General features: G+C 37.1%; 1 protein-coding gene across 1 annotated transcript in view; it reads left to right on the top strand.

Moving 5' to 3' along the window:
• Positions 1-472: 472 nt before the first annotated feature.
• Positions 473-18,623, top strand: part of LOC104280742 (disks large homolog 2-like) — a gene marked incomplete at both ends in the record, with an annotated part of 83,983 nt that continues 65,832 nt past the window's right edge. The window contains 3 exons of the mRNA XM_009878488.1: positions 473-609; positions 10,674-10,818; positions 13,662-13,803. Of these exons, the coding sequence (XP_009876790.1) occupies positions 473-609; positions 10,674-10,818; positions 13,662-13,803 (424 nt within the window). The remainder of the gene's footprint in view (positions 610-10,673; positions 10,819-13,661; positions 13,804-18,623) is intronic.

The following is an 18,623-nucleotide window of genomic DNA, read 5'->3' on the forward strand; positions in this document are numbered from 1 at the left end:
TAGCTCTGGCACTACAGAAACAAAATCTGCAATACACTTATTCAAGTATTTTTCAAATTGTGTGGAAAATCTGAATACATTTAATTTGTTTCTGATAGATGGTGATGTATTTTATACCAATATTTAACACAATAAACTCCAAGCTTCAGAGTTTTATTATTAGTCCTGGCAAGTTATACTATAACTTCCTGACATCGGCTGCACTGGCCCCTGCAAGGATGAGCCATAGCTCATATGGAATCATCACTGGTTCACTTCTTTTTGTCTCTACCTTTCTATAACTGTACCTGACGAAGGATTTCCTGAATTTATTTCTGTTTCTGACCTTCCAGGGAAAGTGAGAGAGTATCAACCCCACAAATATCTCTTACGTTATTTGTATTTCTGTAAAAAATACTGTGGCTGTACAGTAGATTAATCTTTACCGTTGTGTATTTTATTGCTAATGTTTGGGTTTCCATACCTTCTCTAGGTCTGGGATTCAGTATTGCGGGAGGTGTTGGAAACCAACACATCCCTGGAGACAACAGCATTTATGTCACCAAGATTATTGATGGAGGAGCTGCACAAAAAGATGGGAGGTTGCAGGTTGGAGATAGGCTTCTTATGGTAAGTCAAATTTAAATCATGTTTTATTCAGCTGAAACTAGTAAGGACTCCCGTTCACTATACATCTTACTGGAGTTATTCATTACAACTTTGCTAATAATTATGAATTGTATTTCCGTCATCTTCATATTTTCCTATCCTTTATATATATTTCTGTGACTGCAGTTTAAAAAATATTACTCTGGAAAGCCAATATTTTTTGAAGAAAAGGCAAGGAGTTGTATTACTTTGACAAACATTCAAGTGAGAAGAAAATAACCGTACCACGCACATTTGCGACCAGTTAAAATGCACCAGAAAACTTTAAAATATTTTAGACAAACTGCTCATTACGGCAGTACTGATTCTACTGATTGCTGAAAAATCAAAAAATGTGGAAACATGCCACTAAACTTTCACACCTAGGCAGTCAATGGACTATTGCCTACATGTCAGTACATGTAGGAATACTTTATGTATATTTTCCATATAGATGTTAAAAAAAAAAATGTTTTCCATCTTTCTACTTGAGGAAATGTACTTATTCTTCTGATAGATCTCACTTCAGGAAGTTCTTCCTGATATTTGCAGCGCTGGTACATTTTTCCTTGTAGATAAGTCCTTCCTGCTCATAGAGTTTGTTTAATTCTTTGTTGAGAGGGAAATCCTGGCCGTGGTGAATCAGCAGAATCTATGTCAAGTTATATTCATGTCAATGCATTTGCACCGATTTCAACAGGTAGAGAAACATTTTTGGAAGAGTGCCATGGAAAGAAATGTACTGCAGTAGCCCTGTTCTGTGACATGGTATCTAAGCAGTAAAAAAACTGCCTTGACCTTTTTTTCTGCCTGTAAAACTGTGCCTTATTGAGGATTTCTTTATTTGGCAAGGGACACTGTGTTCCAGTCACATGTGAAGCTGACCGTTCATTTTACACAGAGTGTTAAAAAGAAATGGAAAGGCATTTGGTTGCTGGGTTAGTGACTTTGACTTTTTTTAATTAACCCAAGTGGGTAGATAAAATAGCTTAAGGATCAAATGATGTTATCAAAATCAAAGTGAAATGAAACTAAATTTACAATCCCTTTGGCATTTCTTCTTCACAGGCTCTCAGCACAGTAAAATTCAAATCACTGTTGTATAATGTTTTGACTCATTTTACCATAGGAGTATATATTTGTATTTGCGAGTTTTGCATCTTATTTTTTTTTATTTTGCACCTTGGAGCAAATACGTTTGTGTTCAGCTGTTTGATTTTTTTCATGATGAGGATTCCTCACAGGATTTTTTTGTTACCTTTCTCGTAACTCTTTCCAATTCAGTTGAGATAATAAATAATATATACCCCACAAAAAAAATTTGCAAAGCGTCACTTTTACCATCTCTGATGTAGTTTAATCAGGAAGAATCTGAACAGAAAAATAATTATCTTATACACCACTATGTATGAATTCTTTCTTTACAGATTTTTTTTTTTAGGATTTGTCTTGAACCTGAGATTCACTGCAGTGAGATATAGGTCTTTCTTGATAGTGACAAGCTTATACTCTTGAATCTCACTTCTGAAAATGAGGAGAGGTCGTTCAAAATGTGTTTGATGTCTTTATACTGCTTTCATTTCACCCTGGACCAATTCTTTCCTTGACACCATCTCCTTCTATCATTGGATGTAAAATGAGCAAAAAACTAAAATGTAATATTGTCTTTCACAAGTTATGTACTTCCAGACCAAGCTTCTCAGTGTTGCATACGAAAATTCTAGTTAACTTACTCTTTGTAAACCTTAAACATTACATTTTTTGAGATAAATTCACAAGATCAAAGTCCAGTTCTAAAATTCGTGGAGATTACAGCCATGTTTTCTCGTTTTCTCCAGCAAGACACCCTGATTTCTTTATAACTTGTGTGCCTTCAATATTTTTTCTCTTCTACTTTGTGAAGGATCTGTCAGTTCATGGCGTTCCTTTCTGAAAAGTGAGTGAAAGAATTCATTACTTCTTCTTGGCAGTGTATCAACACTATATTATCCTTCGCTTGTCATCATCTTCTGCTTCACTGATTCCTTATTGATTATATATTTGAACACTTCCTTTTCCTCTTTTTTTCTTCTCAGTAGTGCAGGCTTTCTTGATCTTTGATGTTTTTTTTCCCCCATCATTCCTCTATAAAATTTTAAAAAATTTGTCATCCTTCTGGAATTCTCAGCAGATACTGGGGGGCTTTCTTCATTTTTATATCTGTGTTCTGATAAGCTTGTGCAAAATGCTTTCAGATACCAAAGAATATTCAAAAAAAAAAGCAATAAAATTTAAGATGCAGTGAGAGAGATGCTGCAAAATCAAAACCAATATTGAAATGTAAAACTGTTAGGTGCCATCTGAGGATTTTGCAGCATGATGACCCTACTGTTATTAAATGCACATTGCTAGTAGTGTGTTAAGTGCTGAGAAGATATATTGTGTAAATACTGAGCATTGTAATTATTAGGAAATCTATACAAGGACATGCTATGCAGTTATATTCTGGTGGCACTGAGCCTGCACCTGAGGTTTTTTATCCTAAGCACTGGCATGGGAAAATGCTCCATTGTAGCATAATCCTGAGGTGCCCATTAGGAAAATTACTGAAGGAAGCACAAGAGTGCTTAAGCTGAAAACTAAACTCAGTGGTTTTTCTATGTATGTGTGAAATGAACAGGCCAGAGCTCTGCTCTGAAGACTTACAGCTAGGAGAAAAATATCCCTGTATTCTGATGGTAATGCCTAGGGTAATGTCTCCTACCGCTGGTGGCAGTGCCTGCAGTGAACATATGACTGCACTGAGTTTCTCAGCTAAATTGCTTCTCTTTGAACTGAAAAGAAGCAACAGAAAATCACACAGAGCATCATAGGTTAACATGATAATCTCTCAATTTTTACAGTAAATAATTTCTTCCTAATATCTAATTTAAATCTACCCTGTTACCCCTGGTCCCATTGCTACACTCCTTGATGCAGAGCACCTCCTCCTCTTTCCTGTAGCCCCCTTCAGGTACAGGAAGGCCACAGCAAGGTCTCCCCAAAGCTTTCTCTTCTCCAGGCTGAACAACTCCAACTCTCTCAGCCTGTCCTCACAGGGTAGCTTCTCCAACCTGCTGATCATTTTCCTGGCCTTCCTCTGGACTTGCTTCAACAGTCCGTGTTTGTCGAGATGACCTTCTTTAAGCACAAGGGGTCTACTGTTACTTGTGCTCACAGAAGCCCCTTCTTCAGGCTGAAAAAGCCCAGCTCTCCCAGCTTCTCCTCGCCAGGCCATTACTCCAACCCCAACCATCCTGGTAGCACTCCCCTCAATTTACTCCATTTTGTTCTCTTTCCTATAATAAAGATGCTAAAACTGAATGCAGCACCTGTCTACAGCCTAATGAATATTAACTATTGGGGAATAACCCTTCCCTGGATCTCACGGCTCTACTCCTGCTCGTACAGCCCAGAATGCTGTTGACCTCTCTGCTGCCAGGACACACAGCTGGCTCGTGCCCAGCTTGCTGTGCCCCGGGAGCCCCAAGCACTTTTCCACAGACGCGCTGCCTGGCTGTTAGTGCTCAGCTTGAGCCACTGAAGGGGCTTAGCCTGTGCTAGGGGCAGGACTTACTCTTTCTCCCTGTTGAATATCATAATGTTCTTGTCCGTCCTTTCCTCCAGACTACCTAGGATGGCAGCTCTGCCCTCGTGTATGTGGCCTCACCCTCACCATGGAGCGTCCTCTGCAAACATGATGAAAGTGCACTCCACCTCTTCCAGGTCATTGTTAATGGAGATCAGAAAGAGCTGGAAAATGGTTTAAGTTATTACCTCTCAGATAATAATTACTTTCTTCTATCTGATACCATCGTCTTTCTTTGGAAGAATTTATCTGCAGAATGGATAGATGAAAACTTAGTAGAAAAACTGTGTGTTTTTACTAGTGCAAAACAATACTAATAGCTAGAAGCAAGATATTCTTCCGGAAGAACCCTAAGAACATTAGACTTTAAAAGAAAAGCTGATATTTATCTTTTATAAGTATTAGCTTTTAAAAACTTTGTCTCTTGTGCCAAAATACCCTTGCATCTTTGGACCATATCCTGTTACTTCTTGGCCCATGTAGTCAGAGATACCAGAATTTTGTGGGGTTATTTATGCTTAAAGGAAAAGTGATGTTAGTCACATACCATGAGATTTGATTTTCTTGCTGAAAACAGAAGGAAGAAACAGGAATCAACTTTTTAGAAATCTAGGCTTGCTTTCTACCCAACTCTGTGCTGAAAAAAAGCATGTTGTCGTGTTATGGTTTCATAGGGCAGCAATGGTCTTGTGATTGTACAATTGTTGATGTTCCTCACAGGATCCCCTCCCTACCAGCATCTGTTTCTCTCGGATTGTGTATGGATGCAGGATCATGTTTGTGTTAAAGTAATCCAAGCATGCGGTTTTAGAAGGATCTAGTTTAGCTTTTGATTCTGATTGGAAGCCCTCTTTTAAAGTGGTTTTGGTTGTCTTGTGGGATGGTCATTTTAAAAAAAAAAGAGTGGATTTTTAAAAACGAAACTGCAGCAGAAAATGTGGTCCGGGAGCATTCCTACTTAGCACTGCATTGCAGCTGCAACCAAGCATTTTAGTCAGCAGACTAGATGTAATGCAAACTAATCCCCTTAAAAGATGTATATCATGGATGTCATTTCATCCACACCCCCCGTGGCTGTGGATTGCTCCTAGCGCCCGCATTCTTTGCTCACATACGTTCACTGAAAATCCAGACCTGCACTGCTACATCAGCAGAAGAAGAACAGGCAGTCCCCAGTTAGACTGGAAGACAGAAAACAGTGTGAACAGGTTGTATCCAATCTGTAGGTTGTACTGGCTGACAAGCACAAAGGAAACACAATATAAAAAACATACTCTGAGAAGAGGTGAACTAGAACCAACTCAGTGGGGTTGGTGGCTGCAGCACTGGGCTCTGAGCCAGATTTACATTGTTGTTTCCTCCGGTCTTGAAATGCTTTATCCAGCATTTAAATGTGGATTTGCTAGGATTGGTCCTAGGATGGTGCCCTAGCAAGAGGCATCTCGATGTATTCCTTCTAATGATACTTTCATCTGGTTGTTCTTTCACAGTTTTATCACCGTAGTGCCGCTGTGTCTGCACTACCTTGCTTGAAGCCTGAAGCCCACTGCTCGGTCTCAGAGTTGGCTGTGAAGCACAAACTCTTGATTTTCTCCACAAAGCTCAGATCTGATTTAGGATACTTAGACCATAACTATTAAAAATCTAAGTAAACTAATTTCAGAGGGATTAACAGACTGTGTCATCTGAAGATAGACAGTTTCTTTCTATTCTCAGTCCAGCATTTATACAACCAACCCAGGTGTCCATGGGATTATAAATAGTTAATCCAAACAGATTTACATCCTTGGGACAAAGAATTGGTTTTAAACTCTGGAAAGCCTTTCACTTTCTGCAGCCTTTTAAATCATAGTGACTTTTCAAAGAGGCCATCCATGAGTGATCTGGATTTGCTGCTGGCAAGTTACAGATGTTTATCAGCAAATGTTCACTCAAGATTCGCTCCAGAAAATTCCCTTTCTGAATGGAAAGCAGGATATCACACAAAAGCAAGCATTACCACTTGCAAGGTAGGGATCACCTCTTTGCCTCATTCACTGAGTGAATCCAATCTTCTGCACCCTAAATCAATAGAGGCGAGGAATAAGTTCCCTTTAAAAAAAAGAAAATTAGACAGTCTTATTCCTCCAGAGCTCTTATTCTGTTATCAGCTTATGCTGTTGTGAATGAAGTTATTCTTTAGAGCAGTTGTACAGTCATTTTGGGGATTCTAAGCTCTTCACTCTAGCTACTTCTCAGTGCCTTTGTTTTCCAATACAAATCTAGGAAAACTTCCAAATAAGATAATTCTTGCTTAGGTTTATACTTCATTGCCTTGATTATGCTATTTAGGGAAAAAACACCCCGGTCTTTTTATATCTCTTTGGCAACAGTTCTTGCTGATTTCCTCCATCATTCAAATAGCTTCTTTGACTGGACTTGTATCTTTAATTTCCTTCTTTATTGCTATATTATTTCTTCCTCTTATTCTTTTCCTGCAATATCAGTATATCTTTGTATGATGTACTTTCTATTTAAAGAAACAGCTTTCCTAATTTCTTTTAAACTTCATTTTCTCTTTGCATTTCTGAATTTTCTGTTTACGGAATGTTTTGCTTTAGAGAAACTACACTTGCTCCTGTCTGTTTCTGACTCCTCTCCTTTGGCTCCTGTCACAGCATTTGGTGGCTCAAGCATCTGACTCTTGTAACTAAACTGACCACTCAGATAAATTTATTTTTAAGCATTTTTCTTAGGGTTTTTTTTTCCCCTCTTAATTCATTGCTACTTAAGTTGCCTTCTTAGAGCCAGAAAGCTGACATGCAGTACCTGTTTTATCCATTCAGCTCTGATGCCAGCCCTTCTGCATGAAAGTCTCAGCATCTCAGAGGCTTGTATGGCATCTACACTTTAGATTCTTGTTTGTGCACATCTCCCTGTCATTATCTACTTTACCTCTAACTCAACTCTTTTTTTTTCAAATTATATGCTCTCCTTAGGTCATCTTGACAGCAAAAAGTAAAGCTTTGATTTAATACACTGAATGTGCCACAACCACTGAAAAAGTCAGATTTAGTACTTGAAACTCTGCTTAAATAGGTATCTTTTATGGAAAAAAAAAACTTAAGAAATAGTATCTCTTGGAGATTCTGAAAGATGCTCTTATTTCTTTAAAACTTAACGTAAAAAATATCTACATCTTAACATAAAAAACAACTACATCTTCATATTTTCTAAAAATCACCATCTCTGGCATGCTGTTATGAAGAAAGAAATCCAGAGACTTCCTTATGAAGGAAATCACATATATACTGAGTGTTTTATCTGCAGTCATTGATTTGTGAATTTAAAGTAGCTATTAATGCATACACATATTAGTATTAACAAGAAATGTAGTTCCAAAGCAAAGACTACCTTCTGAAGGAAACTGGGAAATGCATAATATATTTTGTATCCTGTAATTATAAATTAATGTTGGCAATGACTGAGGAAAGTGGTTTTACTTACTTCTCAAAAAATTCCCATTTAAGAGAGATCTTATGGTGTTACTGAGAATCTTTGTCTTCATGAATGTATCAACGTTTGTGTTTATTTGCTGTTGAAGAGCACTGAGTCTGTTTTTATTTCTTTCTTTACTGAGAACTGAGCAATCCTGGACAAAATTAATTAGAAGGAAATCTCCTTTCTAGGAGTATTCTCTCTAGAGATAGGAAATTCTAATTTTCTATATATTTGGGGTGAGTTTGAATAGCAATTTCAGTATATGTTATTGGAATACTTTTACTGTTTACTTGGAAGGTCCCTTATTCTCCTCAAATTTTCTTCCATGATCTTTTCTCTGAAGTTCTCCTTTGTATCTTGATTTCACTCATGCATCAGTTTCTTTCAAGTTCTACCAAGTTCCAGCTCTACATATTTCAGTTTTCCACAATATTCTACACATTTAAACTTATATCTACTAGAAATTAGAAAAAAAAATCATTGCACATAAAGTTTGCAATGATCTCTAATATCTTAAAATGTATAAACAAAATGCATAACCGTTCAGACATTAATTCTCTAGTTCAGAATCACTTGGTCTTTAACTCCTAACTTCAGAATTTATACATCTTGTACACAGTGTTGGTACATTACCTCTCCTGGAAAATTATTCTCAGAGAGATAAGAAGTAGAACCTGTCACAGCAACTATAAGTCCTATCTGTATCATACTGTATTTTCTGTTTCTAAAATTGCCTTTATCCTCCGACTGCACAACTGTGGCATCCAAGTGTGCTTTGATGGAAGTGCAAGAGTCCTAATCATGATTCTTATCTGCTACATTTCCAGGAAAAAATATTTGGAAAAAAAATACAAAAAAGTGAATTTGTATCTTAATTGTTTTTATACACTCCTAAAAAGACAAAAAGACAAAATCCAGACAGTGCTATATTTCATTTTGTGTCTTTTTTTTTGACTAAGAAGATTTATTTACAGCAACAGCATAATGGAAGTTTATTAGGTGAGACTTTCTTCACTTCAGAAAGCTTGCATTTAGCATGAAACACAAGATAGATGCAATGTGCAGACAGCATGGGGAGAAGAAAAGGTAAATGGTAGCTGTACAGTCATAGTTCCAAAAGTATGAATCTTCAGTATTTGACAGTTCTGAAATACATAAACAAATAAGGCTTAATTTCAGTCTTTTTTTTTTCTTGCTACCCACCTAGTAATTTAAAAGACATCTGTTTATTAAAACTACATACGTATGTTACTGCTCTTCATAACAAAGAAGATTGGTGTCAGATCTTTATTTAAATAGAAGACCTGTCAAAATACAGCATACAGTGTCAGCAGCCTCTTCTGCGTGTTAGGTGGTATCACTGCTCTTCATGACAAATTGTCATAACATGCCTGTCATTGCCTCTTTCAATTAACCTTAAATCCAAGACTGAGAATTATACAAGGAGCAAAGTTTAAACAGAATCCTTACATTTAGCAATACTGTCCGACAGAAACATTCTCTCTTGGTGTTGATGAAATCAACTAGGTATGAAGATTTCTCCAGTGTTTCATAATAGCTGGATTTCTTTCCAGTTACCAAACCCTTTGGCAGTAGCTTATTGTAACAGCCAAGTCTCTCATAATTTACTGATTCTCTCATAATTTACTGCTAGAAAGTATGCACTTTTAGAGCTGTACTATGTTATCCTATGGTTAAGGAGCTACTTTTTTTTTTTTTTATCTTGCATAATCTTTGCAAAGAATCCTTGCAGGAACCATAGAAGTTGGAGGATGGCACTTTAAATCTCAATAAAGTGTTTCATATACAACATTCACCACAAAATGTAGGTCACTGGAACAGGCTCCTCAGGGAAGTGATCATCTGGAAAGAGCATCTGGACAATGTTTTTAGTCATATGGCTTTGTTTTAAGTAGTCCTGCGTGGGGCAGGGAGTTGGACTTGATGACCTTTATGGGTCTTTTCCAACTCAAGATACTCTGTGATTCTCTGATTTCTATTGGCCTATGCCATGTCTGAAACCTGTATCTACATCCTTCTATACTCTTTTCCTCTATCCAGTAATTTTTCCATTCAGAATTTATGCTTTTTATGGGCAGGGACCATTCACTCTTCTGTTTATATGAGGACAACCTGTTATCTAGTTCTGTGAATATAGTGGATTTATTTGTGCATGAATTTTGTATGCCTATGCAATAAACCACTTCTGACACTTTTCTTTTGATTTTCTTTCTCTAGAAGTAAAGCATGAATAGGCAAGGTTTATTGCAACCATTTCCTTCCCTATTTATTCTGTAGCCCTGTACTCTTATCCTTGCTCTTGCTAAGTATTTTTCTTTTCTGATAAAATACAGAACTAATACTCCATTCTTCTACTTTTTCAATGTCTCTTTCCTGTGCTTACAGAAAACTGAAAACCTTTCACACCGAAAATCCCCTTTCCCCCATCCAAAACCTCACCTTTCCATTTACTGCACCTCATAAGCAGCCTTCATTATTTCAATGATCAATGTCACGTCAGGGATGCAAAAATTTGAGGACGTCAAGTATTTCTGAGGTCCCAGCCATGCATGCTAGGAGGTGGATTTAGAATCTTGATAGGTTAAGTACCATAGGCATTTTCTGTAAACAATGTGATGTTATTAAGTTATTATTAAATATATTTTTATGTTAATGATGTTACTAGCAGCAGGATATCAAAAAGGACTTTTCCACTGACAAGAGCAAGTGCTGTCTTGACCCATTATGATTCTGTGATATTATCAATACTGCTATGTCAGTCTTTGAATATGCATGTGCTAAGAAATGTGTGTTTTCTACCTTGCTGAAATACTGCTTCTGTAATCTTCGGCACTCTTTGTCTATAACATTTTTCCCAACATTGTGATAACTCTAAGACTCTGCCATGTTTTGTGTCTATTTCTGCATTTTGACTCACCTGTCTGACTTCTCCTTTAAGGTAAATAATTACAGTTTAGAAGAAGTTACCCATGAAGAGGCAGTAGCGATACTGAAGAACACATCGGATGTAGTGTACCTGAAAGTTGGAAAGCCCACCACCATTTACATGACTGATCCATATGGCCCACCAGATATTACTCACTGTAAGTGACTTCTGCAACTCATTTTGTAGGAGGTATCAGTTGTGAGATGATTGTGGATTTTTCATCACTTGTCCAATGTACCCCATTAAAAGTTTCTGAAACAGCATGGAAGGCTACAAAAATGAAATGTTTATTGCCACTTACGTGTGCTACACTCGTGAAATATATATGACTCTGCTAAAGTATTTTTGCACCCAAGCAACAATGTACCTGTTGTACTGATTCCAACTGACCATCATTCAGGTGATCAGACTGATCTGTAACATTTGTGACAATTACAGCAAGAAGTACATGCAAAGATATTTTGAAATACGGTTTGTGGACTGGAGTCCTCTGTTCACTGAAAAATCAGAACAAGCAGCAAACTGTTTTGTACAAACCCAGTGAAAGGCCTGATGCAAATATTTGTCATATCTGAATAAAAAATTTACTTGGAATATAAAAAATCACAGCTCTACTTACAAAAATTTACCCTTTTTTTTTTTTAGGTGTATCCTAAAATATTTTTCCTCTTTGCTTTAGTCTTAGTCTGTCCACTAACTTTATGTATGTTCATCTGCTATTTTTTCGCTGAGGACCAAGCCTTTATTTGTCCTTGCGTTCAACACTCTGTTGTAGGAAAAGTAGTTCAAACAATATAGTAAAGCTCAGTGAAGGATCTCATAGGAAGAAAGATGATTTTATTTTAAAATAATTTTCAACCAGATTGTCATATCCACACACTCAAGATCATCTAAATTCATGTTCAACATTCAGGTAGAAAGACCTACATCACCAGACTCCCTGTAATGACCAAGTCCACGGGGTGGGTGGCTGTGGAGTCCTTACCATACACTTGTACCTCCTTGTTACGTTGACAACCTACTTGCTGATGTGCTTTTTGTACTTTTAAGGAGATTACAGCGATTAGGATCTTGTGTCTCTCCTTCATGTCTTCAGGATTTACTCATCTTTTTTCTCCTTATCTGAGTGTCCTAGGTTCCAATCTACTCTTTATCTTGTGCCATCATCTCTTAATGGCTTGAGTCTGTGTTTTAGTTGGGTGTAGGCTGTCCTGACAAGTCCTTATGTTGAATAGTGAGGACCCACTGATGTTACTAGGTCCCATCAATACATGCTATTCTTATGCCCCTCCTGCCAGTCCTCCTGATGTCCTTACCCAGGCATTCCTATTCCCTTTTCATTCACAGCAATCTCAACATTTCACTTGTAGGTCTCTATACCACTGCAAACTGTTAGCCTAAACATGCCATTCACTCATTTAGTTGTTCATCAAAACCTGTCTGCCTAGGGTTCAGCTATCAACAGGGACCAGCCGCACCACCAAATGACAGGATGGCAGTTTAGTTTCTAACAAGAGCTTCAGCAACTGATCCATACCCATCCTGATCTCCTGCCAATAGCCCTAGGGGCATTTAAGGTGAACCAAGGGCTGGGAAAGGCAGATTTTCCCAGTAAATGCTGGAGATTTGAATTTTTCTCCACTTTTGCATAGTGTTGCTACTGTGGGCTGACAAAGTTGAGGGAAAAGCTAAATATCCATAATCCTTATTCACGCTGCCACTTAAAACAGAAACAAAGAAAGGTTTTGTAACATGCAATTCAGCTCATGCACTCAGCTGTGCTAAGGTTACCTATTTAGACAGCAAATGTTACAACAGATGGCAATCGTGTTGTTCAGGTGCAGTCTAGTCCAAACCTTAGCAAAGCTCAAGAAATAAAAACGCTAAGCATCCCTATCCAATCTCCTGCTTTACAGTACTTTCCAAAATAATAATTTGGGAGTTCTGAAACAGTGTGTTCTGTTATGTCAGATTATATATCAGCAGTATATGAGAAGACAGAAGTAATTCCAGAGGGAGCATAAAGGTTGAAAAGATTTGCAGTAGCCCATCCCAGACTGTTGGTGCATACAGATTCATTTATCCTCAGGGAACCTTTCATTATACCTACATGTTCAGAGTTTTTCTGAATGCATAATAGCCTTTCCCTGTAGACATATTTTGCTTTGAAACATTCTGTATCTCAGCATCTAAAAGAGACACTGAAACTAATACTAGAAAGTTTAGCTGTGTTATCATGAAAAAATTAATCATCACTCATTGCAGAAGCACGTCATTGTTTTTCCTATTTATCATTTCATTTTTTAATTAATTAACTAGAGATTGAATACAACTATTATTACACCTCTCCAGTCATAAATATCCCCTGTAACTTCAGAATAGTAAAACTCAAGCAAATAAAGCCCTCAGGCCCAGTATAGAATTAGACAGCACAGTGCTGTAATTTTCATTCTTAAACCTTAATATGCAAGACATTTGTACCCATTTTCTATTTTAAATATACAGAATTACCTGTGATCTAAATCCTGTCTGTTGGTGCTGAAATTTCAATTGTATTGGGAATTTTGGCACCTTTAGTAGATGTCAGCTTTAAATCTTCACCATACATATTTATTGCCAATCAAAAAAATTCCTGCTCTAATCCTTCACTGAGCTCTTACTCTACTACTCCCATTGCTGTATGTTGGAGCCAAAAAGAGGAGCACACTTTGAATCTCATTCTCTGCTATTTATATTTCCTTCTTCAACTCAATCTTAAGTGAAGAAAACATTTCCTGTCTCCCAAACCATCAATTTTTTTTTTCATTTAGATCCCCACTAAAGGATCAATTCCTGCAAATGAGACATTATTAATATATGGTAATAATAATAATAATAATAATAATAATACTAATAATAATAATGAGTGTGTTCTTGGTGCTCTAACTAAAAAGTGGTGCTCTTGTGACATTTAAACAAACATGGAAGTGGCTAACTAGAAATTCTCATTCTTGACATCAGCTTATTCTCCACCAATGGAAAATCATATACTCTCTTCTGGCAACAATGGCACTTTAGAGTACAAGGCATCCCTGGCCCCTATCTCACCAGGAAGATACTCACCCATTCCAAAGCACATGCTTGTGGAGGACGACTACACCAGGTCAGATGCTTCTCTTTATTTGTTACCTTTCATGACAGTTGCAAAGGACACAGGTAAAGCATTCAGTGCACCTCAGATAAATACAGCATATACTTCTTGTCACCCATGTTCAAGGGAAGATGAATTGAAACTGTTACAGGTATGAAGACAACTAGGAGAAAGATCACACGTGAATGCTCACTCGAGGTCCACGTTATCTGGTTGCAATCCCGCACTAGTTCCTAAACAACAGGGCTGCACGAGAACAATGGTGGCACTGAGCAAAATTTCCTGCTTCTCAACACAACTAGGAGCTCTCAGAATCAGTGATTACCTGGCTCACTGCACATACGGGTGGAGGGACTGTCTGTGCATTTGTGTGGACCCGTGGCAGTGCGTTCTGAAAGGTCCATCTTTTTAGTTTAGTAAAATTGAGGCTGAAAATAGACGGTAATTGCTCTGTGTGTACGCATTGAAAGATAAATTTTACAAAGAGAAAACACTAGGGAAAAAAAAGTATAAACTGTCTGCAAATAAATATGGGAGGGAAGATGGGAAAAGTTTCTTAACCATTAAAGCAATTATAATATGAAACTGTTTTCTGTGAGAGCACAGAGGTTAAAGGCAAACTGTTTATGCAGTGGCACTTGATACCTGTACAAAAAGGGTTCTTTGATGTGATCATCAGCAAAATCAGCCTGGAAATTTCTTCTAATTGTTTTTTTTCAATAGATGCAAGAGAACTGTGACTTCTATATAGAAGTATGGTAGCTGAATTGTATCCATGTAGTTGATTTCCAGGTAGAAAAGGAACATAAAAAAGTGCTGAGAGAGTTCTTTAATGCCTTATGTTAGATTAACACCGAATGTCACTGATGAGACAGTGTGTGTTTATCTTTTTGTTTGAAGAGAACTACTATTCACTTAGAAGACAACAGTTGTCTGGTATATAAAATGAACCCTCATTATAATGTCTATTATCACAGAAAATTGGATTTTTTTTCTGTGCTTTAGTATTTATTAATTTATTGTGTTTAAAGCTAGGATGAGGCTGTTCCAATCATCTAACCTGACCTACTGTGTATCTCAAGCCAAAGAATCTCATCCACTTATGTATTCATCAGCTTCATAACTTGCTAATTTGCATTTATTTTTTATTGTTGCCTATGATTACAGTCTCAAGCTGCTTAACTTGTTGGATCAGACATATTCAGAGTAACTAAACCATGATACAGTGTTTAATCAGGACATAAATATGGAAACCACACCTTGCTTCCCTGCCTTGGCTAAAAGAATTTCTCCTTTGTTTTGATTGGGGATGCAAAGCTGACATTGCTTTCCTTCAGTCTATGAGACATTCAGTTAAGAAGAATTTTCTCCAAAGGGTTCCAAGAAATTACATTTTTAATTAATAGTTAAAACATTGATCTCATTAAATGGTGCATTAAGGCTTTACCTGGACTAGTACTGACCTCATAATTTCTAAAATGCCTGTGTATGTGAAGAATGCGAATATAATACCTGGGTTACAATGGTGAAGGCTTTGTCAATAAACTCTTCTGTAATAAATGTCAGCACTGAGAAAGGGTTGGCAAAACTTAAAAACAGCAAAAAGAAACGGCAGCCTTAAAAGTAGGTAGCAGCTAAGATCAAGAAGTCACAGAAAGTGAAGGAAGTAATCCTGAAAAAGGAGAAAAGCTGACTTGAGAATTAAAGGATCACTTAAACATTTAGAAGACCTGTAAAGTAATGAAGTGTCTTTAGGCTTTCCTGTGTTTTTTTATGTTCCATGTAGCTGATTTTATCTTTCTAATTACTTCTACCAGAAAACCAAAAAAAAGGAAAAAATAAAGAGAAGAAAAATAGTCACAGAAGAGAAGGCAATGATAATCCTAGCCCATTAGTTCAGTAGATATTGAGTAGAAAGATACTTGTTCAAAAACCAATGCAGGGAATATTGAAATTAATTAGTATGTTGTTTTGATCTTTTTAGGAGGAGGGATGTTTTCCTATCCTGATATTTTTAGTTTGTTTTTAAACAAGTTGATTTTTCTGGTTTTAGCTCCTGACAGTAAAACCCACTACTGACATGGTCTGATTCCTGACTGAGTTATTCACACCAATGTCCATTTTGTACTATTTGGGAAAGAAAAGGGAATGTCCAGAGAAGCCATGTATATTCTGTGAAATATTCCTCTCCTGTGTAATTGTACCTCTCTGGATTTCCTGGTTAGTGTGTTGTCTAATGCAGGGCTGATAACCAAAGTCTACTGTAGCATTGGCACTATGGTCAGGAGAGGCTGACTCTACAGGCTTGACCTTCTGTGAAAGGTGTGTGGTGCTGGCAAAAATAAAGGTATTGAGTAATAGGAGGAACAGAGCAAATCAGATGAAAATCTCATAGTTCTAATCAAGTATTTACTTTGACCTGTTGAATAGAAGGAAGCTATTATGGGCTTAATTATATCAGTGATAATAGCTTATATGCTACACTGATACCCAGGATAGAAAAGCATAAGGATAAAATAGATGTAGTCATAAGAAAGATGGCACTACTTGCCATTGCATTCCTTCCTTGGACATTTGTCCTGGTTTGAGAGCAGCAGGAGAGTTTAAGCACTGTGATCACCACCAGTGCCAGGCAGGCCCAGAGAACTTTTGTCCTGGGGCTCTCAAACCAGGACAAGGTACATCATGAAGCTCTGTCTGAGAGACACCAAACAGGAGCCAGTGACCAGGTTTCTCCTCTTACTTCAGCTAAGAAGCTCTGACCTTCAAAACCAAACCATTTAACTTTTGAATGATGATGAACCTTTTTCCCTTTTCTTTTAATTCCCATGTAGGTAATTAGAGCCTATTGGTTCAAGTGGGACTATTGAAAATGCCAGTTAATTCTCACAGTGATTATCACACCTATAAATCGGGAATAGTGAATACACTTTTTCTGGGCAATGCCATAGAATTTGCTGATGAGTCTGCCATTAAAATAAGGAAATTTTTGGAAAGCCTTTGTTGCTGTCCAGTTTAGGAAAACTTAAAATCATTTTGATAATTTTAATGAAACCTATAGATCCCTTTATTCCAGCATTTTTGACTAGATTTCCTCACATAAATTTTTATAATTAGGATTATAGCCAGCTACTGCAGTGCTATCCATTTAAACTACCTGGTTCTTGCTATAATAGGTTTTCAGGGATAATTTATGTGGTGATCACATAATGAAATTTATTATCTGTGCAGTCATAATATGGAAACATTTCTGACAGATTTTCATTTGTGCCAGCTAAAACATTTGGAATAATAGCTTCTCCACTATAAGAGGCTTTTGCTATTTTATAATTCTTTGTACATGTGATCTGAGTGAGGCTGATGACAAGCTTGCTTGTAACATACTTACTGTAATGAACCTATGTGTAAACCTTAATGGTTGAATGTTCAACTTAATTTTTCCAATTTCTCATGCTTTTCTTTTTTGTTTTTCTTTTTTTTTTGTTCCAGTTCTGAGATTTTTTTTACCTAAATACTTTTATTTTTCTTAACAAATATGTTTCTTTTGATAAAAACTTGTATTTTTTGATCTGTTATTGAGTCTGTGTGTGAAAATGATCAGTACAACTTTTACTTAATATAACTATTGGCTAAAAAATAACTTAATCTGAGCACAAGGGATAGAAAAGTAACAAAACGTCTTCAGCCAAAAGTTTTAATGAAGCTGGATGTTGTCTTTTATCTATTGAGCTTTTGTAACTTACATGTATTATTGGTCCAATATGCTGCCAGTGACAGGCAAAATTTACCTTTTGTTTGGTTGGATTCACTCAGGATGGAAGATCTGCTTTCCTGTATTTTTTATAAAGATTATCACACTTTAAATTTTAAATAAAACAACACAACTTTAGGTTACCAGAATGTGGGATCGGGAGTAGATAAAAGCTTTACGCCCAGTAACTCTATCAATACAGTCAACATTTGCAAGTAACTCCTAATTTTAGTTTCTAGTAAGATTGAAGAGTTGTGCAGAGGGTGCGGGAAATTCCTTGATTATGTTGCTGGCAATGCTAGCAGGGAGAAACACGAGTAATTCTCTACTTGACCTGCTGCTTACAAAAAGGGAAAAACTAGTGCCAATGGCAGTGATAAATAACAGCTGGGATCAGAGGGACCTTGAGTTGGTTCAGTTCATGATTCAAACGATATCTTGAAAGACAGTCAGCAAGTTATGACTATGGACTTCAGAAGAGCAAACTTCAGCCTTTTTGGAGAATTGCTAAGAAAAATCACTTGGGATGCTGCCACAGAAATATGAGGGTCCTTGAAAGACAGATGATTTCTAAGTAAAATTTATTGAGAACTCAGGAATGAGCCATCCTGTTGAGCGGGAAGGAGGGGGGTTAAAAAACTTGTTGGCTGAGCAGGGAGATTTCTGATTACCCGAAAAGCAAGATGTAGGCAAGCATTGCTTGAGTGCTTAGTGGCAAAATTAGAAAGCTGATTGATTTGAGCTATGACTTGCAAGGGTCATAAAGGGAAACAAAAAAATGATTCTGCAGGTGTTCTACTTTCTAAAAATAAACATAAAATTTGATGAAGGGGAAAACTGATGAATAAGGTGGAAGATACTGTAATTGCAGACAATCTAGAAAAAGCTGAACTATCTTTGCCAGGTAAAGAGACCAGAAGGTAATTGGGATAGTCAGCACAGATTTACCAAAAGCAAATCATGTGTTTGTCCAGCCTACTTGCCTTTCCTGATGAAATTACCAGCTGTGTGGATGAGGTGAGAACAGTGGCCATCCTATACCAACAAGGGCCACAGCACAGGTGCTGCCTTGAGCAGGAAT

Source organism: Apaloderma vittatum, unplaced genomic scaffold (genome assembly GCF_000703405.1).
Source record: "Apaloderma vittatum isolate BGI_N311 unplaced genomic scaffold, ASM70340v1 scaffold11241, whole genome shotgun sequence".
NCBI classification, from domain to species: Eukaryota; Metazoa; Chordata; class Aves; order Trogoniformes; family Trogonidae; genus Apaloderma; species Apaloderma vittatum.